Source organism: Culicoides brevitarsis, chromosome 1 (assembly GCF_036172545.1).
Source record: "Culicoides brevitarsis isolate CSIRO-B50_1 chromosome 1, AGI_CSIRO_Cbre_v1, whole genome shotgun sequence".
Taxonomy (NCBI): Eukaryota; Metazoa; Arthropoda; class Insecta; order Diptera; family Ceratopogonidae; genus Culicoides; species Culicoides brevitarsis.
In genome coordinates, this window is record NC_087085.1 from 11840677 (window position 1) to 11859983 (window position 19307).

General features: G+C 28.8%; 4 protein-coding genes across 6 annotated transcripts in view; 2 read left to right on the forward strand and 2 right to left on the reverse strand.

Annotated features, from left to right (window-relative positions):
* The window catches only part of LOC134837281 (probable ATP-dependent RNA helicase DHX35), a 19474-nt gene extending 328 nt beyond the window's left edge, over window positions 1–19146 (reverse strand). The window contains exons 1-4 of the mRNA XM_063852648.1: window positions 19116–19146; window positions 18844–19061; window positions 756–932; window positions 66–544 (exon numbers count right to left, since the gene is read on the reverse strand). Coding sequence (XP_063708718.1) covers window positions 66–544; window positions 756–932; window positions 18844–19061; window positions 19116–19146 — 905 coding nt within the window. The remainder of the gene's footprint in view (window positions 1–65; window positions 545–755; window positions 933–18843; window positions 19062–19115) is intronic.
* On the reverse strand, window positions 2603–17614 carry LOC134827848 (ceramide phosphoethanolamine synthase). Of its 2 annotated transcripts, none has more exons than XM_063840701.1 (2): window positions 17536–17614; window positions 2603–4001 (listed from the first exon to the last, which is right to left on the reverse strand). In XM_063840701.1, the coding sequence occupies exon 2, from the start codon at window positions 3834–3836 to the stop codon at window positions 2607–2609; it is 1230 nt and encodes a 409-aa protein (XP_063696771.1). In that variant the 5' UTR covers window positions 3837–4001; window positions 17536–17614; the 3' UTR covers window positions 2603–2606. The 2 variants fall into 2 exon arrangements, with proteins under 2 accessions (XP_063696771.1, XP_063696770.1); XM_063840700.1 differs by lacking the exon at window positions 17536–17614 and adding an exon at window positions 14454–14734.
* Window positions 5772–11664, forward strand: LOC134827942 (uncharacterized). Of its 2 annotated transcripts, none has more exons than XM_063840852.1 (3): window positions 5772–6913; window positions 11083–11299; window positions 11365–11664. In XM_063840852.1, the coding sequence occupies exons 1-3, from the start codon at window positions 6110–6112 to the stop codon at window positions 11562–11564; spliced, it is 1221 nt and encodes a 406-aa protein (XP_063696922.1). In that variant the 5' UTR covers window positions 5772–6109; the 3' UTR covers window positions 11565–11664. The 2 variants fall into 2 exon arrangements, with proteins under 2 accessions (XP_063696922.1, XP_063696921.1); XM_063840851.1 differs by lacking the exon at window positions 5772–6913 and adding an exon at window positions 10120–11022.
* Window positions 7888–9216, forward strand: LOC134827987 (uncharacterized). Its single transcript, XM_063840908.1, has 3 exons — window positions 7888–8697; window positions 8749–8965; window positions 9017–9216. Exons 1-3 carry the CDS (start codon window positions 7888–7890, stop codon window positions 9214–9216), a joined length of 1227 nt encoding a protein of 408 aa, XP_063696978.1.
* Window positions 19147–19307: the final 161 nt, after the last annotated feature.

A 19307-nucleotide genomic window follows, 5' to 3' on the forward strand; every position in this document is an offset into this window, starting at 1 on the left:
TTCTCGTGCCTTTTGGAGCGCCAAAAAATACCCGAAGTTGATCGTGATTGCTCAAAGTGCCGTACATCGATAAAACTTGCATGTCTTCTCGCCCCATCTCGTTCAGTAAATCTTTCAAGGCATTCACAGCACGCAAAACTTCCTCTTGTCCCGTGAGAAAAGCCAAAATGTCTCCCGGAGGCTCCTTTTGATGGATTTTCATGACAGTATCGATCGTGCCTTGAATGTAATCCGGGCAAGGTTCTTGCAGGTAAAAAATTTCGTATGGATACATCCTTCCTTCGACAGAGAGAATAACGCTCGTGTCTTTTCCAGCTTTTTTAGTGTTGAAATTGAAGAAATCCTTGAACAATTCGGCATCCACAGTCGCAGAGGAGATGATAATTTTCAAGGATTGACGTTTCTTGGCGATTTTCTTCAGCAATCCCATCAGTGTGTCCGTTAAGTTGTTCCGTTCGTGCGCCTCGTCGATCATTATGACGCTATATTGTGACAACAGGGGGTCTGCCAGCATCTCTCGGAGCAATATTCCTTCAGTCATGAACTTTTTTTAAAGAAAAAAACAATAATTAAAATTAAATAATTTAATTTATTAATTTTAATTTAATTAAATTAAATTCTTAAATTAAATTAAATTAAATTTATTAAATTAAATTAATTAAATTAATTATTAAGTTAAATTAAATTTATTTTAATAATTTTAATTAAATTAATTAAAATTTAATTTATTTTAGAAAAATTTAGCAAAAAATTACCTTGATCATCGTATTCTCACTGAATTTATTGATGAAACGAATCGCAACACCGACCGTTTCTCCTACCAGTTCACCCCGTTCAGTAGCAACACGATCACTTAAACTTACGGCAGCAACGCGACGTGGTTCGGTAACGCCTATTATGCCTTTTGTGTGCCATCCGAACTCGTAAAGGTACTACAGATAAAAAAATTTGTCTTAAAAAATTCGGGAAAATTCATTTTAATGAAACGGGACTCAGTGACTTTTGAGAAAAACGCAAATTTACGATTATTTCACAATATTTTACTTTATTTCTTAACTCCAATATCTCAATTTTTCGTTTATTCTGTAATATTTCAACAATATTTTTCATGTAAATATTTGTTCTTTTACTCTTTAATCATCCATTTCTCTATATAATATTTCTTTAAATTTATTCTTATTGCTAATTTTCATCATAAAGGTACACATTTATTGACCTGACACTCTGACACAACATTAATTATTTTTTTTTGTTGGAAAAGCACGCGCGCGTGAAATCAATATTTAAAACATATTAGATTTATAAAACTAATTTTCCTTTCGAACACTCTTCAAAAGCGCAGTCAATTTTAATCCTTAAATTTAAATTTTCCTTAATTTTATTAAATTTTGCGAATAATAATTTTTTTTAGGTGGTTTCATGTTTTATACAAGGAAAAATTATTTGAAAAACAATTAGTATTGTTAATTGGACGATATAGTTACAAACATTCAAAAAAGTGAAAATTTTTTGGTGTGTGGCACGCAATTTAAATAATTGTTTAAAAAAAGTAATTAAAAAGTTTGGTAGAAAATTTTTGACATAAAATTAACTTTTCACGTTTCTAACAATTTAATTAATTTTTGATAATTTTTTTTTTAACATTTTCAATAAAAAAAATAAATTTAATAAAAATATTTAAAAAAATATATATTTTTTTTCTTCTCTTTATTAAATAAAAACAAGGAGTGAAAAAATATTAAAAATTGTAAATTTTGAAAAAAAAAAATATTATTTTTTTATTATAAGATTTGTATTTGAAAAAATATTTTAATTTTTTTTTTATTTTTTTAAAGAAATTTTATATGGGGCTATTTTAAATTATTTTTTTTTAAATTTAAAACTTAAGAAAAATCATATTTATTAAAAAATTTTAATTTTTTTAAAGCAAAAAAATTTTTTTGAAGGCAAACAGAATAAAAAATTATTAGAAAGTAAAAACATACAAAAAACTTTGAAAAAAATTTTTTTTTAATTAAAAAATTTGCTCTGCTCACACCTTGATATATAAAATTTAAATTAATTTAATTAATTTTTTTGATTAAATTTAGAAAAAAATTAAACTTAAATATTTAACGAGTAATTTTTCGTAAATATTAACAAATAAACATCGTTAACAGTGGGATTAACTGGCAATCATTCAATGGCAAAATTTTTGCTTAAAAGGTAATTTTTTTAATATAAAAAGTTTATTTTTTTTATTTTATAGCAAAAGCAAGAAGGACACGATTAACAAGTAGGTAGAGTGAAAAATTTCCTTAACAAAACTATTTTTTTTTGTTCTTTTGTATCATTTGAGTATCTTAGATAAATATTTTTTTTATGTTTGGTATTTTTTTTTTTGTTAAATAAAATTTATTCGATTCTCAGTCAATTTTTTTTGTTCGTTCCTACATGAGAGAGTTTTGGGTCAATGTTGGCAAGAATGGAGATGCCTAATTTTTTTCTCTAATTTTTTGTTGATTGTCTGAATTGACCTTTCAAACTCTCTCGCTCTAACACGCAACTACGTTAATTAAAATATTTTTTGTTAATTAAAAAAAAATTGTTCTGTGTGCTCATCAAAATCACAGTGACGTATTGTTGGCTGGAGTAAGTTGTTTGTAGATGAATTTTTGTACGTCGAGAAGGTGCATTTCGGTGATGCAAACAATCACGACAATCGCCACGTAGCCGGCATACTGAATCATGCGTAAAAATTCCCACAATTTATCACAGAAAATCCCGAGGAGCAAGCAGTGCAAGAGTGCGTGCACGTTAAAGATGCGCCAAAGCCAGGCGATGCAAAAGAAGTGATTCGACTTGAAGATGAAATTTTGTCGGAGGTACTGCGTCGGCGTGACGTCATTGAGTTCCAACATGTCCTGATAGAGAGCGATGTAGCGATTCCAGGCGGTAGACGACAACAGGAGTTGTCCCGAAAAGCACAAAACTTTCCGCACGACTTTCTTCGTTGTGACCTTGACTTTGTAAATGACGCCCGTATCGGAGTTTTTCGCATCTGTCATCGGGATAATGGACTGCAGTTGAGTATATCCTCGTCGCGGCGGATTATTTCTCAGATAAACAAAGACGCCAATCATGAGGGCAATACATCCAAGTCCGTCACATATCCCATCGATATAATATCCAGGAGTCCCAATTTCAGATCTTTCTCCGCGAATGTTCTTCTTGGCACGTGCTACATGCCCATCCAAGTCATCCAAAAAGGTTCGGAATTGAAAGAGGACGACACCGAAACGCCTGAATCCCAAACTGTCGGAAGCGATAAATCGTCCCGCGAGAATCGCCACAAACACGTGAAAGAAGGAAATCATGTTCGCCGTGATCCAGGTCGATCGGGAGATGCCGACGATGTTGTCGAAAATCGTAGCCATCGGCGCAAAAAGATAATGATTCGTTTGATCGAGCATCACAGCTTTCACAGTGACATCACACAAGGGGTTGATGTCACACGGGACCCACACAACATCCGCATAATCCACATTTGTGGCAAGTCGGTTGTAGTTGATCGACGTGGATGTCGCTAAGGCACGCTTTGTACCGCTACTCGTGAAGGTGTTGGATGCACTAGAACTAGGATAACCACTATTGCTAACACTACTGCTAGAAGTTGCTTGCGATATGGCAGGCGGCAGCGACAATATCGTTGTATTGAAGTGATAATTCCGATCGATCGGATAATTATGGATTCGCAAATACAGCAAGACATCCATGTACAAATACCACGAAATCAGTCCGAACAAAAGGGTGAGCAGGAGTTTGCTGAAATGCGATAAACTGGGACCAATCATCATCTTGGTACGTTTCTTACTTCTACTACTTCGCTTAATTAACTAATAATTTCTATCCTATCTGAGTCTCGAGTCTTTTGAGTTTTCTTTGATTGAACTTTGATCCTTTCCACTTAATTAAGATTATTTTTTTCCTTTTTTTCTTTAAGCAACTTGATCAGAAATCATCTGAAATGAAACAAATCGAAAAAGCACATTTTAATTACAGACCAACAAAGGTTAGAGTTAATGAGAAAATGATAAAATCACAACTTTACGGGCTTTGTAGGTCAATTACATAATGCAATTGAATAGAATCGCGCCGCTAATTGAAATGTATTGAAGGAAGTTTAATTTATTAACGAGCAAACAGCAATCAGGTGCAAACTTTTTTTTTTATAAAAATATAAATGAGAACCAGACGTCTCCATTTTTGTTTCAAATGAAGAGTTAATGGGATAAATCGCACAAAGTTAAGGTAAAATTTTGAATTTCTCAAGTTTTTTATTTTAGTTTTTTTTATGCTTAACTTATTTAATTTACTACAATTTGATCCAAAAAATAATAATAATAAAATAAGACTTTCAAAATATTTTTTTTGTCCAAAATTAGTTCTAAAAATTTAAATATGAAATCTTTCTGCACAAAAATTGTTTTTATTAACTAAAAAAAATGTAAAAAAAAAAATAATTTTTTTTTCCAAATCAATTTTAAGTTATTACTTTAAAAAAAATTAGTAAAAATTTGAAATAAAACATTCGTTTTTTGGAAAAATTCTCAAAAGTTTAAAAAAATCTTAGCCTAAGATTCAGTAAAATTTTCAAAAATATTTTGAATTGAAAAGATTTTAAGTTAATTGAACTGAATTTTCTTAAAATTCAAAAATTTTCATAAATTAATTTTTAGAAAATTATAAAGTTTGAGTTTTCGATCATTTTTGAAAGATTTTTAATTTTTTTTTTTGAAAATTAAAAAAAATTGCGAAATTCGTCTTAAAAATCAGATAGAAAAATTTTCACAATTTCAAATCTTTAAAAATTTTTTTTAATATTATTTTTTACCTCAATAATCAAGAAAAAAATCAAAAATAAAATTTTTAAAAATTAAAAAATAATAAAAATTGCATATGTGCGAATTATCCCATTGACCCCATCAACTTATGATTGCAATGAAGATAATAAATTATGAAAAAACTGCAATCAATAATAAAATATAATTGAGTTACAAGAGACCATTTGAAACGAAATGTGCGTCGTAATATTGCTAAATAAATTTATTGAATCATTCGACTATTTATTTACAAATCAAACATTGCAGATGCTCTTAACCAGTGCATTGATGGATCAATTCAAGTAAGTATTTTTTTTAAATTTGTTAAATTATTATTTAATTTAATTAATTAAATTAATTTTAAATTTAGTTTAAATTTAAAATAAAATAAAATTATTTATTTTAAAATTTTTTTAAGTTTTAATTATTTTATTCTATAAATTAATTTAAATTTATTCCAATTAATTCAAACCAAGCATAAGAACTTCAAATATTTAACGAAAATCTCAAATCCGGCACTGTGCAAAATTTTACTGCAGCGATAAATGTCTGACTCGAGTAATGGATGAGTAATATTCTGCTCAAATAATTGTAAATTGCACTCAAGACATAGATTACGGCAATCTTAATTAACCTGATTTCCGTTTATCTGTCGACGCCTGAAGTCGAAAAACTCGTAAAATTGAGTGAAATACGCAACACAAAAATTTTTGTATTACAATAAACTACGTTGCAAGGTCAATGTCGACAAATTTTTAAAAAAGCAGGAATGAATAAATTTCGTTCACAATGAACGAGAAAAAAAATCTCATAATCTGTATTATCGCATAATTTGTGATTTAGTCGCGTAGAGCGCCGTGAATATTTATCATTTTTTGACACAAATTTATTGTGTTTTGGTTTGCGAGACGTGTGAATAGCGTGCGCGTTTCACGATAAGGAAGCAATATGAGAAATTTCGACGTGAAATTAGATAAATTTAAATGATACGAAATTTTAATTTAATTTTTTTTATGAAATTTTGAGTTTGAAAATTTCCTGTAAAGGTCAGTCAACTGAATCAGAACTATACATAGCTAGAAATCTTATTTAAATGTTTGCGGAGGCTTAGTTGAAGGCTACGATGATTTTTTATCATGTAAAAATGATAAGTTGCTCTCAGTTAATCTTATTTTTTTGTAATTTTTGTAAGCGTTGTTGTCAGTTAAAATCTAAATTTCAAACGATTCATACATAAAATTCCAAAAATGTCTCTAAAACTTCCAAAATTCTTGAATAAATCGTATTTGGAACGGATTTTACAGCAAAATGAAGGCGATTCATCAATTTCTGTTGAGAATTTCGAATGCAAACCCGCCGTTGCAGCTGGAAATAATTATGCAAGTCAACTTTTACGAACAACGGTAAAGTACAAAAAGGATGGAAAGTGCTGCGAAAAGTCGTTGATCATCAAAACCGTTAACGCGAATGAGGAGATAACCAAAATCCTCACTAAAAGTGGTTTCTTTGAAAAAGAAATCATCATGTACGATCGTATTTTACCGAAATTCCAAAAATTACTCGAAAGTATCGGAGATATGGATAAAATTTATTCGCCAGCAGTTTTTGTGGATCACGAAAATTCAACGATAATTTTTAATGATCTCAAGCAAGAAGGATATGAGCTTGCGGATCGCTTAAACGGCCTTGACGAGGATCATATAAGACTTTTAATGCGAAAAATCGCCAAATTTCACGCTTGTTCGATGATTTTAATGGAAAATGGCGAAGAAGATTTTTCGGATTTTCAAGAAAAACCAACAAGTTCTGCTTCGGCCTCTTTCGACAAAGCCATGCTTGGTGCCTGTTTGGAGCAAATGAAGACATGGCAAGGATACGAAAAGTACGTTACAAAAATGGAAAAATTAAGAGAGAAATTTACAATGCAAACACGTGAAACGCTTAAAAAGTCAAATATTTTGCCAAATGTTTTGAATCATGGGGATTTGTGGGTGAATAATATGATGTTCAAGTACAATAAGGAGACTCGAAAGCCAGAAGATCTTGTTTTGGTAAGATTTTCCAATATTACATTGCTTAAAATTATTTTTTTAATTAAATTTTATTCTTTAGATCGACTTCCAACTTGGTTTCGTGAGACCTCCAGTTATAGATTTGATGTACTTTACATTGACTTCCACACATTTGGACATAAAATTGAACCAAAATTGGGAGATCGTTACCGTATATCAGGAAAATTTGGCTCAAATATTGAAGGAACTCGATTATAAGGGAAAAATTCCAACTTTGTTCGAAATTCAGTGTCAAAGAATCGAGCGACAATTTTTCGGTTATTTTTTTATATTTTTTATTCTTTGAAAGAATTTAACTAAAAATTATATTTTTTTTAGAATTAAGGACAGTAATGGTAGTTTCTCCGGTAATGATAAATGAACAAGAAAATGATGCAAATTTTGAAACATTGATTGGCGATACGCCTTCAAGCAAGCAGTTTAGGGAGCAAATGTTGAAAAATGCAAAGTTCATTAAAACTCTGAAGCATTTTTTGCCGATTTGGGATAATATGGGACTTTTGGATCCATTACACTAATTTTATAAAAAAAATAAAAACATATATAAAAATAATAAAAAATTTAAAAATTTTATCGAGAAAGACAGTTTTTTGTTGGTTTTTGGTAAGAATTGTAAAATTTATCTAGAAATTGATAAAAAAAAAACAATTTTAAAAAAATATTGTGCAAAAATTAAAAAATCATTAAATTATTTTTTTTCAGGAAATTTTAAACGTAAAAAGATAATGTAAAGGTCAGTCAACTGAATCAAAATTCTACAGAGCCAGATATCTTATCCAATTGTTTGAAAAGACTTAATTAAAGACTTTTACAGTCTTTATCAGGTAAAAAATGATAACTCGCCCTCAGCTTTTTTTGTTTCATTTTTAATCTTAATTTTTTTGTAATTCTTTCGATAGCGTTGCATCAGTCAAAAGCGAAATTTCAAACGGTTCATACATAAAATTTCAAAAATGTCTTTAAAACTTCCAAAATTTTTAAATAAATCGTATTTGGAACGAATTTTGCAGCAACATGAAAGCGATTTATCAATTTCTGTTGAGAATTTCGAATGCAAACCCGCCGTTGCAGCTGGAAATAATTATGCAAGTCAACTTTTTCGAACATCGATAAAGTACAAGAAAAATTCAAAAATTTGTGAAAAGTCGTGGATCATCAAAACCGTTCATGCTGATGAGGAAATAAATAAAATTATTGCTAAAAGTGGTCTATTTCAAAAAGAACTCATCATGTACGATCGTATTTTACCGAAATTCCAAAAATTACTCGAAATTATCGGAGATACTGACAAAATTTATTCGCCAGCGGTTTTTGTGGATTTCGAAAATTCGACGATAATTTTTAATGATCTCAAACAAGAAGGGTATGAACTTGCAGATCGCTTGAATGGCCTGGATGAGGATCACATCCAACTATTGATGCGAAAAATTGCTAAATTTCATGCTTTTTCAATGATTTTAATGGAAAACGAAGAGGAAGATTTTCCAGAATTCCAAGATAAGCCAATAAATGGAACTTCAGCCTTTCAAAATTTCGTGAATTCTATGTTTGATACCTGTTTGGATCAACTTAAGACATGGCAAGGATATGAAAAGTACGTTACAAAAATGGAAAAGTTACGGGAAACGTTTTTGTTTAAATCACGAGAAATGTTTCAAAAGTCAGAAACTTTGCCAAATGTTTTGAATCATGGCGATTTGTGGGTAAACAACATGATGTTCAAATACAATAAAGAGACTGGAAAGCCTGAGGATCTCCTCTTGGTAAGAATTAAATTGAATTTTTGAATCATTTTCATTAATTTTGTTTTTCAGATTGACTTCCAACTTTGTTTCGTGAGACCTCCTGTGATTGATTTGATGTACTTTAATATATCGTCATCTAATTTGGATATAAAATTGAACCAAAATTGGGATATATTGGCGATGTATCAAGAAAATTTGGCTCTAAACTTGAAGAAATTAGGATTTAAAGGAAAAATTCCTACTTTGTTTGAGATTCAGTGTCAAAGAATCGAGCGACAATTTTATGGTAATTTTTTTTTAATTTTCTAAAATTGTTTAAAAATTATTTTTTTTTTAGAATTAATGGCTGTCATCGTAGCTTCTCCTGTAATGCTGAATGAACAAGAAGATAATGCTGATTTTGAATCGTTCGTTAGTGATTCGCCTGCAGCGAGGCAGTTTAGGGAGCAAATGTTGAAAAATGCAAAATTCATTAAAACTTTGAAGCATTTTTTGCCAATTTGGGATAATATGGGACTTTTGGATCAGTTACACTGATTTGAAAAAAAAAAACAATAAAATTTGAATATTTGATTTGACCAGAATTTAAAAAAAAAATTTTGAAAATTAATTTTTAATTAAAATTTTTAGTTTTCAAAAAATTAAAATTTTCATAAAATTGTTCAATTGAAAAAAAATTAATAAAAAAAATAATTTTAAAAAAATTAAAAAGAAAAGCAGGAAAACTCAAGGTGCTTATTAGGTCAAAGTTGATTAAAATGCGAATTAATTAGCGATCAATTAGAATAATTTCCTGTAACAAAATATTTTGTGATGTCAACAAACAACCAAATTACTACCAAATTTATGAATTGACCCGTTACCATGCAAAAAGAACAACTTTTCAATTTACAAACATTAAATGAACTTTAAACGAGCAAAATCAAAACATTAACGAGACGCATTCCAGCGAGAATAAACAACGAAAAAAAAAATCGCCGAAACCAATATTGTCCAACGGTGAATAGAACAGACACACATTCGCAAGTCGCGTCGCCGGTGTCACAGTCAATACAAAAATTTATTTGCCATTCCGAATTATTCGTTGGTTACGTCACGCACACAAATGCTTGAAATAGTGTTGACCTTAGAAATTAACATTAATATATAATCAATAAATTTGATTAGGTTGAAGTGTCGACGTTCTCGATGTGGGTCGATACGCAGGAAAATGTCAACAAATTGCTCCGAAAATCCCTTTAATTGCGGCAATTAATCTTATCTCTGAGAAAAAAAACTTTAAAAGTCAATGAAAAAACCTTCGTCATAAAAAGCGCTTGTCATGTAAAGTAAGTTATCATTACTCTCGACTTTTTTTGTCTTCCTGAATCATGATTACTCTTAAATTTTTGTCTGAATTTCACGTAGAAACGAACAGACCTTGACGAGATTAGATGTAAAACGTGCCAGTTAAGGGAATTTAAACTGTCATTTTGGGTCTCATATCAGTTACGAGCGACTTTTCGAGCGGTTCACACGTGAAATTTACCAAAAATGTCTCAAAAACTTCCAAAATTTTTAAATAAATCGTATTTGGAACGGATTTTACAGCAAAATGAAAGCGATTCATCAATTTCTGTTGAGAATTTCGAATGCAAACCCGCCGTTGCAGCTGGAAATAATTATGCAAGTCAACTTTTACGAACAACGGTAAAGTACAAAAAGGATGGAAAGTGCTGCGACAAATCGTTGATCATCAAAACAGTAGTTGCTGATGAGGAAATGGCCAAAGTTATGGTTGAAAGTGGTATTTTCAAGAAGGAACTCATCATGTACGATCGTATTTTGCCAAAATTTCAAAAATTGCTCAAAAGTATCGGAGATACGGAGAAACTTTATTCGCCAGCGGTTTTTGTGGATTACGAAAATTCGACGATAATTTTTAATGATCTGAAGCAAGAAGGATATGAGCTTGGAGATCGCTTGAATGGCTGTGATGTGGACCATATTCGACTTTTAACACGGAAAATTGCCAAATTTCACGCATGTTCGATGATTTTAATGGAAAATGGCGAAGAAGATTTTGCTGATTTTCAAGAACAACCTTTAAAAGAAGATACTCCCTTTGAAAATTTCTTTTTTGGCATGTTTGATGCTTGTGTTGAGGAACTCAAAACATGGCCAGGATACGAAAAGTATGTTAAAAAAATGGAAAAGTTACGAGAAACGTTTATGATTAAGTCACGAGAAATGTTTGTAAAGTCAAAAACTTTGCCAAATGTTCTAGCTCACGGGGATTTGTGGGTAAATAATATGATGTTCAAATATAATAAGGAGACTCGTAGGCCTGAAGATCTTGTTTTGGTAAGAAATTCTAATATTTCCTTGCCAAAGATTATTTTTTAATTAAATTTTATTTTTTAGATCGACTTCCAAGTTGGTTATATAGGACCTCCAGTGATAGATTTGATGTATTTTACATTGACTTCCACGCATTTGGACATCAAACTAAATCGAAATTGGGAAATAATTGCAATGTATCAGGATAATTTAGCTCAAATCTTGCAGAAATTTGGATTTAAAGGCAAAATTCCTACTTTGTTCGAAATTCAGTGTCAAAGAATCGAGCGACAATTTTACGGTAAAATTTTGTTCGATTTTATTATTTTACGAAGAAATTTAATTAAAAAAATTATATTTTTTTAGAAATTTTGGCTCTAGTTGCAATTTCTCCTGTAATACTGAATGAACAAGAAGATCACGCAGATTTAGAAGGTTTGGTGGGCGATTCGCTTGAATCCAAGCAATTTAAGGAACAAATGTTTAAAAATTCAAAATTCATTAAAACTCTCAAGCATTTCTTGCCGATTTGGGATAAAATGGGACTTTTGGATCCGTTGCATTAATTTGTTTTAGTTATTTTGCACCTGTAGTATAGTTCAAATATTTTTTTTTATTTTTAAAGGGCTAAAAATAAATAAAATTGGGAGACTTAGATAAAAGATTTTAAAAGGAAAAAAATAATTTTTTTTAAATAAAAATTAATCAATAATAAAATTATTTAAAAAATATTTTAAAAAATATTTAAAAAATATTTAAAAAATATTTTAAAAATTAAAAAAAATTTAAAAAAAATTAAATTTTTTAAATTAAAAAAAAAAAAATAATTTTTATGAAAATAATTGAGGTCAGAAAGGAATTTTTTAATTATGTTACAAAAAAATTAAAATAATATATTTTAAAAATGTCTAAAAACTTTAAATTCCTTTAATTTTTTTGAAGTTTAAATCAAAAATCGAAAAATGTCAATTCAAAAAATGACCGTTAAAAAATTTGAAAATCGCCTTTACGCTAATTCAAGCAAAAATTAATGAAAAATTCAAACAATTTAAATTAATTTATCGAAATTTGCTCATTACTCGTGTATTCAATCAACTGAAAAAATAATGATAAAAACTTCCAAAGCAAATTTGAATAATACTTGAAAAGTTCGTTCAAGTATATTCACTCAAATTACTGTAAATAGGCAGCTAAATAGAGACACAATGAACCGCTTTTAATGAATGCATAAACAAAGATAATATAATAAATTTCCACGACACACACACGCTGAAAATCGATATTTTATAAAAAATTTTTTATCATTATTATTGTCATCAATCCCATTATATTGCTTGTTACTACAATTCAAATTAACGTTTTATTACATCGCATTGTTTACCCACTTTGCGAAAGGCACTCCGATACGCTCGTCATCCTCTTCAACTCTCGATTGTATCATACATTTTTTAATGGATTATGGCATCATTCCAAATTCTTCTCTTCTCTTCTCACTTTCAATATACATACGAACTACGAAAAGTGCAGAGATTTTAAAAAAAAAGTTTAAAATAATCACAGTCATTATACAGATGATTTCGTCTTTAGTAGGTACATCGTTTAGAAAACGTAAAAAAAAGAGACACGAGTCCGTTAATTGTCATTTTGTGTGGCGCAAAATTGTGGGAGGATGTGTTCATGTCATTTCATTGTAAATTTGTAGAACGCCGATGCGTCAAAAAAACGAAAATGATGTCATAAAATGTCAAAACCAGTTTCAGACTTTGAATTTAAATGTGTGAGAGTTCTTATCACTGCAGCTGCACAAAAATGCAATAAAATAAATCGCATTAATTAAAACGCAAATTAAATCTGGACTTGCTGTTAACACGCTACGAAAAAATATTTTTCAACATCTGGTACAAAGTATTTGTATGGAGGGTTTTTGAATGAAATATGTTAACCTTCACCTTAAAATATTATTTTTTTACCCTTTTTTTTATTGTTTTTTCTGTATTTCAAAGCAAATGCAAGTAACTATTTAATAACTGGTCTTGTATTGTGTGGTTGTGTCTTGCCTTGTTTTGTCGTTACTGTTCGATGAAGTCAACAGTGTAGTAAAAATAGAACCGAAACGGGTATAGAAACAACGCGAAACATGTCAAAGTAGGAGAGGTGCTTCAAAAGACACCGAAATGCACTTTTAATGAGTGTTTACTCGGGGGATTTAGACATCATGGGGTCGGAAATTGATAGAAAATTATGAATTTTTTTTTGTTTTCGAAGAAATTGTCGAAATTTCGTGGAAAATGTAAATTAAGTAATGAGAATTTAGGGGTTCAAGGCTTTTAATTAAGAGAATTTTAGTCAATAATCGTTTAGTTTTCAAATTATAAGGTCTTTTACGATTTTCTTGATAATTTTTAATTGAAAATTATGGAATTATAAATTATTTTTTAAATTTTTGAAAGATTTTTGGTATAAAAATTTAATTAATTAAATTAATTTAATTAAAAATTAATTAAATTTATTAACAAAAAATTTTTAAATAATAATTTTTAGTTAAAATATAATTGTACAATTTTAAAAAGATTTTTAACAAAAAATTATTCAATTTTTATGATTTTTTGAAAATATTTTTGAGTTAAAATTAATTAAGACGATTTTTGGCAAACAAGTAATTTTTTTTATAAACGTAGTATCTTAAGTCAAAAATTTTTATGAATCATGATATTTTTTTAATCGAAATTTGTTTATTAAATAAGAAATTTTCTCGATGTGAAAATAATTTTGATATTTTATTACAAACTTCATTAAAAATAATTCATGATTCATGAAATTAGTTGAATAAGGATCTTTAAGTTCATTCAAAAAATTAAAGGTTTGCCCAAAAATCGTCTAAAATAATTTTTACTCAACTAAATTAAGACAAAGTATTTAAATTTAATAATTTCTGTAAAAAATTCTAAAAAAAAAATTTTAAATCTTATATTTTAAAACTTTTGAAAAATGTGTTCAAATAAATGTTAACAAAAAAAAAATATTATTAAAAAAAATTTCTTAAAAAAAAATAATAATAATTTTTTCATTTTAAAAACTATGAAAATTTTCATTTTTTTCAAGAAAATCTAATTTTTTTCACAATAATTTTTTCCAGAATAATTAAAACATTTTTCACATTCACGAAAATTGTAACTCAACTTCATTACAAATCATAAATTCGTTACACCTGTAATCTTTTTTTACTATCAATAACTATTTCTGGACTGTAATCAATCACGGAAGCCCTTATCAAGACACACTTTTGATAAAAAAGGGAATTTTTTATTAGTTACAACGTAATTACCCTCGTCAAACACAAAAATCCTTCATCATTATACCTAGTTGTGATTTCATCAATAAATATCCTTTGACACCTTTTGTTTATTATTTACATTCTCATAAAATAAACATCACAGTATCACAAAATGACCAACCTCGAGAATTTTCCAACTAAATTATTAATATGTTTTTTTTTCTTCTGTGTTCGTTTCCTTGATTATTATTTTATGACATTTTTTTTTTTGATTAACGTCAATTTATTTATCCTTAACGACGACCGGGAACGAAATTTCCCATTATTTGACACGAAAATTTATGCACTACGAAGTTAATTCGTCGCTGTTCCGCACTCAACTGACTCACTAAAAATTATTCACATTGTAGTAAATACACATAGTTTTGTAGTGAGGAGGAGAGAGAATCATCGTACACAGCGCGAAACGTTTGTAATTGAAGCCATATGTTTTTTTTTTTGTATTTCTTTGCAACAACCACTGTGACTCGTACGAATTGTCCCACGGTGCGGTGTATTTGTGTTTGTTTGTGTGTCAATTGGTCGTCGTTGTCGTCGTCTTCGTGCATTTGAAACTCTTTTAATTTATTATTATTTTTTGTTTGTAGAGAAAAAAATCTGCTGGTGGCTGTTTGCGGTTGATCTGATCATATGTTGACTCGTACGACGATAAAATATTGCGTCATGATTTTTTTTTTTGTATTTTTTTCTGAAGTGTGTGTGAGAAGAATTTTCGCTCTCTTCTTCTTTTTTTCATCTTTCTTTTGAATTTTATATGAATTAAAGATAAAAAAAAATTTTTTTCGCTCCTCAAATAGATGGAACGTCTGGTTATTTTCATTTTTGAAGGATAAATTTTGAAAATTTTCATTGATTGAAAGGCGTGAAAAATTGAACTTTTTTCGGTTCAACGTTGATTTGCATCTCCGTCACGTAATTTTGCGGCAAATTTGTTCTCGACGAAGTGTAAATGGGAATTTGGGAGGATTGCAGGTCAGAAGTTGACGTTGTACGGTCATAATGGAACTGAAACTAAATTATTTTTTAAAAAATTTCAGCTTTAAAAAATAAATTTTTAAAAATTTACTGAAGAATTTTTCGGATTTTGAACATTTTTAGCCTCACTTTGCCTCAAAAGTTCTTGCAAAAGTTGAATTTCATGCCCAGGAATCGATTGAGATGCAGTTTGAACTTGATTTGAGGTAAAATCTAATTTTGTTAAGTACGTTTGCCGAACATTGAAACTATGCACGACATCTTGATGTGACACCAAATAATAATTATTTCCAATTATTACGGGAACTACAAAAAAAAATTAACAAAAAAATATTTTTTTAATAATTTTTTAATTTTTACCATGAATTGGTTCCGAATTTTGTTGCTCGTGATTTTCGACATTACTCCATAAAGGTAAAGAACTCATTATTACCAAAAATTTTGAATAAACTGACGCCGAAATCAAAGCCTCCTTTCGTGATTTTCGTGTTTACTCAAGTCTTTACTCAAATTTTTCGTTCCAAATTAGTAAATGAATAAAATCAACAACCGAACAATCGGATTTTGTCGTGAGCGACGACTTAAAAAAGAAATAATTGTATTACTAACGAGAAAACTTGGAGCGTAATAACGCGCGAAAAATCAATAGCGAAACATTTAAATCTAAGTACATGTAAAAAAAAAAGTGTTGATTTATTAAATATTGAAAGGTCTTATTTGCCTGCATTATTGTGGAAATTTATGACATTTATGGCGAAACAAAGTAGTGACGTGCACATGAAAAGCCATAATTTTCATCTATTTTTGTGTCGCTTTTTCCGTCCTCATGTGCGGGGCCGCAGAAAATAAAGACACAAATGAACGTGACTTTTGCATATTTTATACAATAAATGGCATTCGCAAGAAATAGATTGGGCGAAATAGCAATAAAATCGTTGTTTGTCTTGTCGCGGAGCTCGTAAAAATGTCAGACGGAATTTGTCTTTTTTTTTTGTTCTAATTTGTGTGTTGTTGATAAAATGACTTATTTATCGGGGCAGAATTAACTTTAATGACAAAAATCACGTGAAATGATTAGGTCTCGTTTAAAAATTATTGTTATCACTGTTTCCTTCCTGTCTTGTATGACGTTTTTGTTGATTGCTCTATTAATGAATGGATTTTTTTTTATTTCTCCCTTTCTACTTGTGAATCACTATTTATTGTAATTTGATAAAAAGAAGTCATTGTCGACGAACTATTAAAGAGATATTGTACTTTTGAAGGGCATTTATTCGATTAGAAAAGTATAAAGTTGTAATATTTTGAATTTATTCCAATTTTTTTTATATTTCTAATTTTATTTTTAATTTTAAATAATATTATTTTGCAAAAAGTTTAAAAAAATTCAAAAATATTTAAAAAAAGCTTTTCGGAAAAAATAGGTATATTTTTAAAAAAATTTAAAAAAAAAAAAAATATGAATTTTTTTTATCTTTTTCTTAACTCTCTTTATCTTTAATTCTTTTCATAAAATTAAAAAAAAATCAATTTTGAGAGAAAAATTTATCTTTTGTAAATTTTTAAATTTATGAGTAAAAATGTATAAAAAAACCTTTATGTTTTAAAATAAAATTCTAAAAAAAAGTCTGTACAGTCCTTAATTCAACCATTAAAAATGCTGTAAAACTTGTTTTATTACGGTACGTACCTTTTTTTTATTGCGGTACAAATTTCAGAATTGTACCATTCATACCGTTTCTTACGATAAAAATTTTGTTGTACCGTAATTTAAAAAAAAAATATATTTATCAAAAAATCTTGAAAATTTAAAAAAAAATCTTGTCAAATTTATATTTCTTAAATATCAAATTCATATCTATATTTTTTTAATGCAGGTATTATTTATATTCAAAATAATTTAAAACATTTTAAATTTTAAAGAAAAAAATCTTTTCAGAAATATTTACATCTATGAATAAAAACGTACCAAAAATCTTTAAGTTTTAAAATATGATCTTAAAAAATAAAATTAAAAATTTGACTTATTACGGTACATACGGTTTTTTTTATGTTAGGGTACAAATTTCATATTCGAACCATTCATACCGTTTCTTTGGTTTTTTTATAAATTTAGTACCGCAATGAGTAAAAATCCAGAATTTAATAAAAAAAAATTTTAAGCAATAATTTTTCATTCAATCTTAAATTCATATCTACTTTTTTTTCATTGCAGGTTGTTAACTCACCGATAAAAAACTTTGTTAACACAAAAAAATCTGCTACTTGTGCCAATTTCTGTGCAAACAACTGATATGCTTGTTAGTTTTTTTTTCAAATTATTTTTTTACGTTCATTATATATTTTTTACCAAAACTTGTTCGCGATGCTTCACTAAATAATATTTACTTTATTCATATTTTCTTTGATCTCGACTCAAATTGCACTTAAAAACTCGACTATCACTCTGTAGTTTTATCTCTTGCATACAAATAAAGGTCGGCACACCGGCTTGTCATATAAAATAGATAAAAAAAATAAAAACTAACAAGTGTAAACAAATGATTTTGCACTTTGTTAAACTTTTTTTTTCCACTCTTTCTCCGCAAACCGCAAACAAACAACTCGTGTTGAGCTGAAAAATAACACAACTGAGCACGAAAGAAAGAAAAAAAATGTGAGGCAGACAAATATTTTGTGTTATGAATAGAAATCGTTTATCCAAGTATCTTTTATTCTCTCAATACTCGTTTTCAATCAAATTCGGTGCATTCATTCGTATGCACATAGAAATAATAATGACATTTTTTTTATTCGTGTGTTAATTCCAAAAATAGTCAAAAAACATAATGAGAAAGAGAGAGATGGAAAATTCTATTTAAGGTTTAAAAAAAATATTGGAGAGTCATAAAAAAAGTTTATAAATAATTAATGCTGTATCGTGTGTGCATGGTCTTTGACATGCATGATTCCAACAAAACATGAAAACATCCATTATTACCAATGTTTCTAATATTTATTTTGGTTGCATGCTTAATGGAATGGTAGGTATTTATTTTTAGCGGCGGTGTTAAAAAATTTTTCAGGTAAGAAAGTTGTCATGGAATTAATTTTAGTGGATTTTTTTTTATTACAGGTATTTTTTTATCAAAAATTTATTAATAAAGAAGAATTTTGACAAAAATTCACAGAATTTTATACTTTTTTGATCAAAATTCTAATCAAGAATTGATATTGACCTTGAAATTTCCAAAATTTTCAATTAAAAAATTTTTAAAAATTTAAAAAAAATCAAAATTCATATTTTTGACGAATAAAAAGTCAACTTTCAGACCCAAAAACCTCCAAAAAAGCAAATTTCACTTCGAAACACGTAAATTTTCATCGTAAAAATATCGGCTAGTCATTTTCTAGATTAGTCGAGACACGATTGTAATGCACTGATAGTGCTTTGTATGTCACTGAACCCCGTTTTCTTTACATTTTTCGTCATCATCACGCCGACACGTGATAACGAACTAATTTTTTTAATTAAATTTAACGAGAATTTTACACACCTGCGGTACTTGTGTACTTTTGCCCGATCCAGTTTCGCCGACAAGCACCAACGTTTGGTAATTTTCGAGACAATACAGAATCCGGTCGCGGTACTGACGAATCGGAAGACGTTCACGTTGCGTTTGCAGACTCAGTGAGTGATGCGGATTGAAGATGAACGTGGAAACGGCGTCATCGACAGACAAAGCATCTCGTTCCGATGAAAAGGAATCGTCATCTGGAATGTTTGGAAATTAAAAAAAAATTCAATTTTCATTGATAAAAATCTTACCTGGCTTCAAGAATTTAATTTTTGTTGTCATCACTCCTGTCGCATGGAATCCATTCAATTTTTTCCGGCGCTGCAGTTAATCGTCCGTTTCCAGATCGAATCAAATTGTCTCAGTAAATAATTTTTTATAGAATAATTACGGCTTCGGTATGGAAAATGTTCTAAATTTAAAAGAGAACGTCGAACGAATCG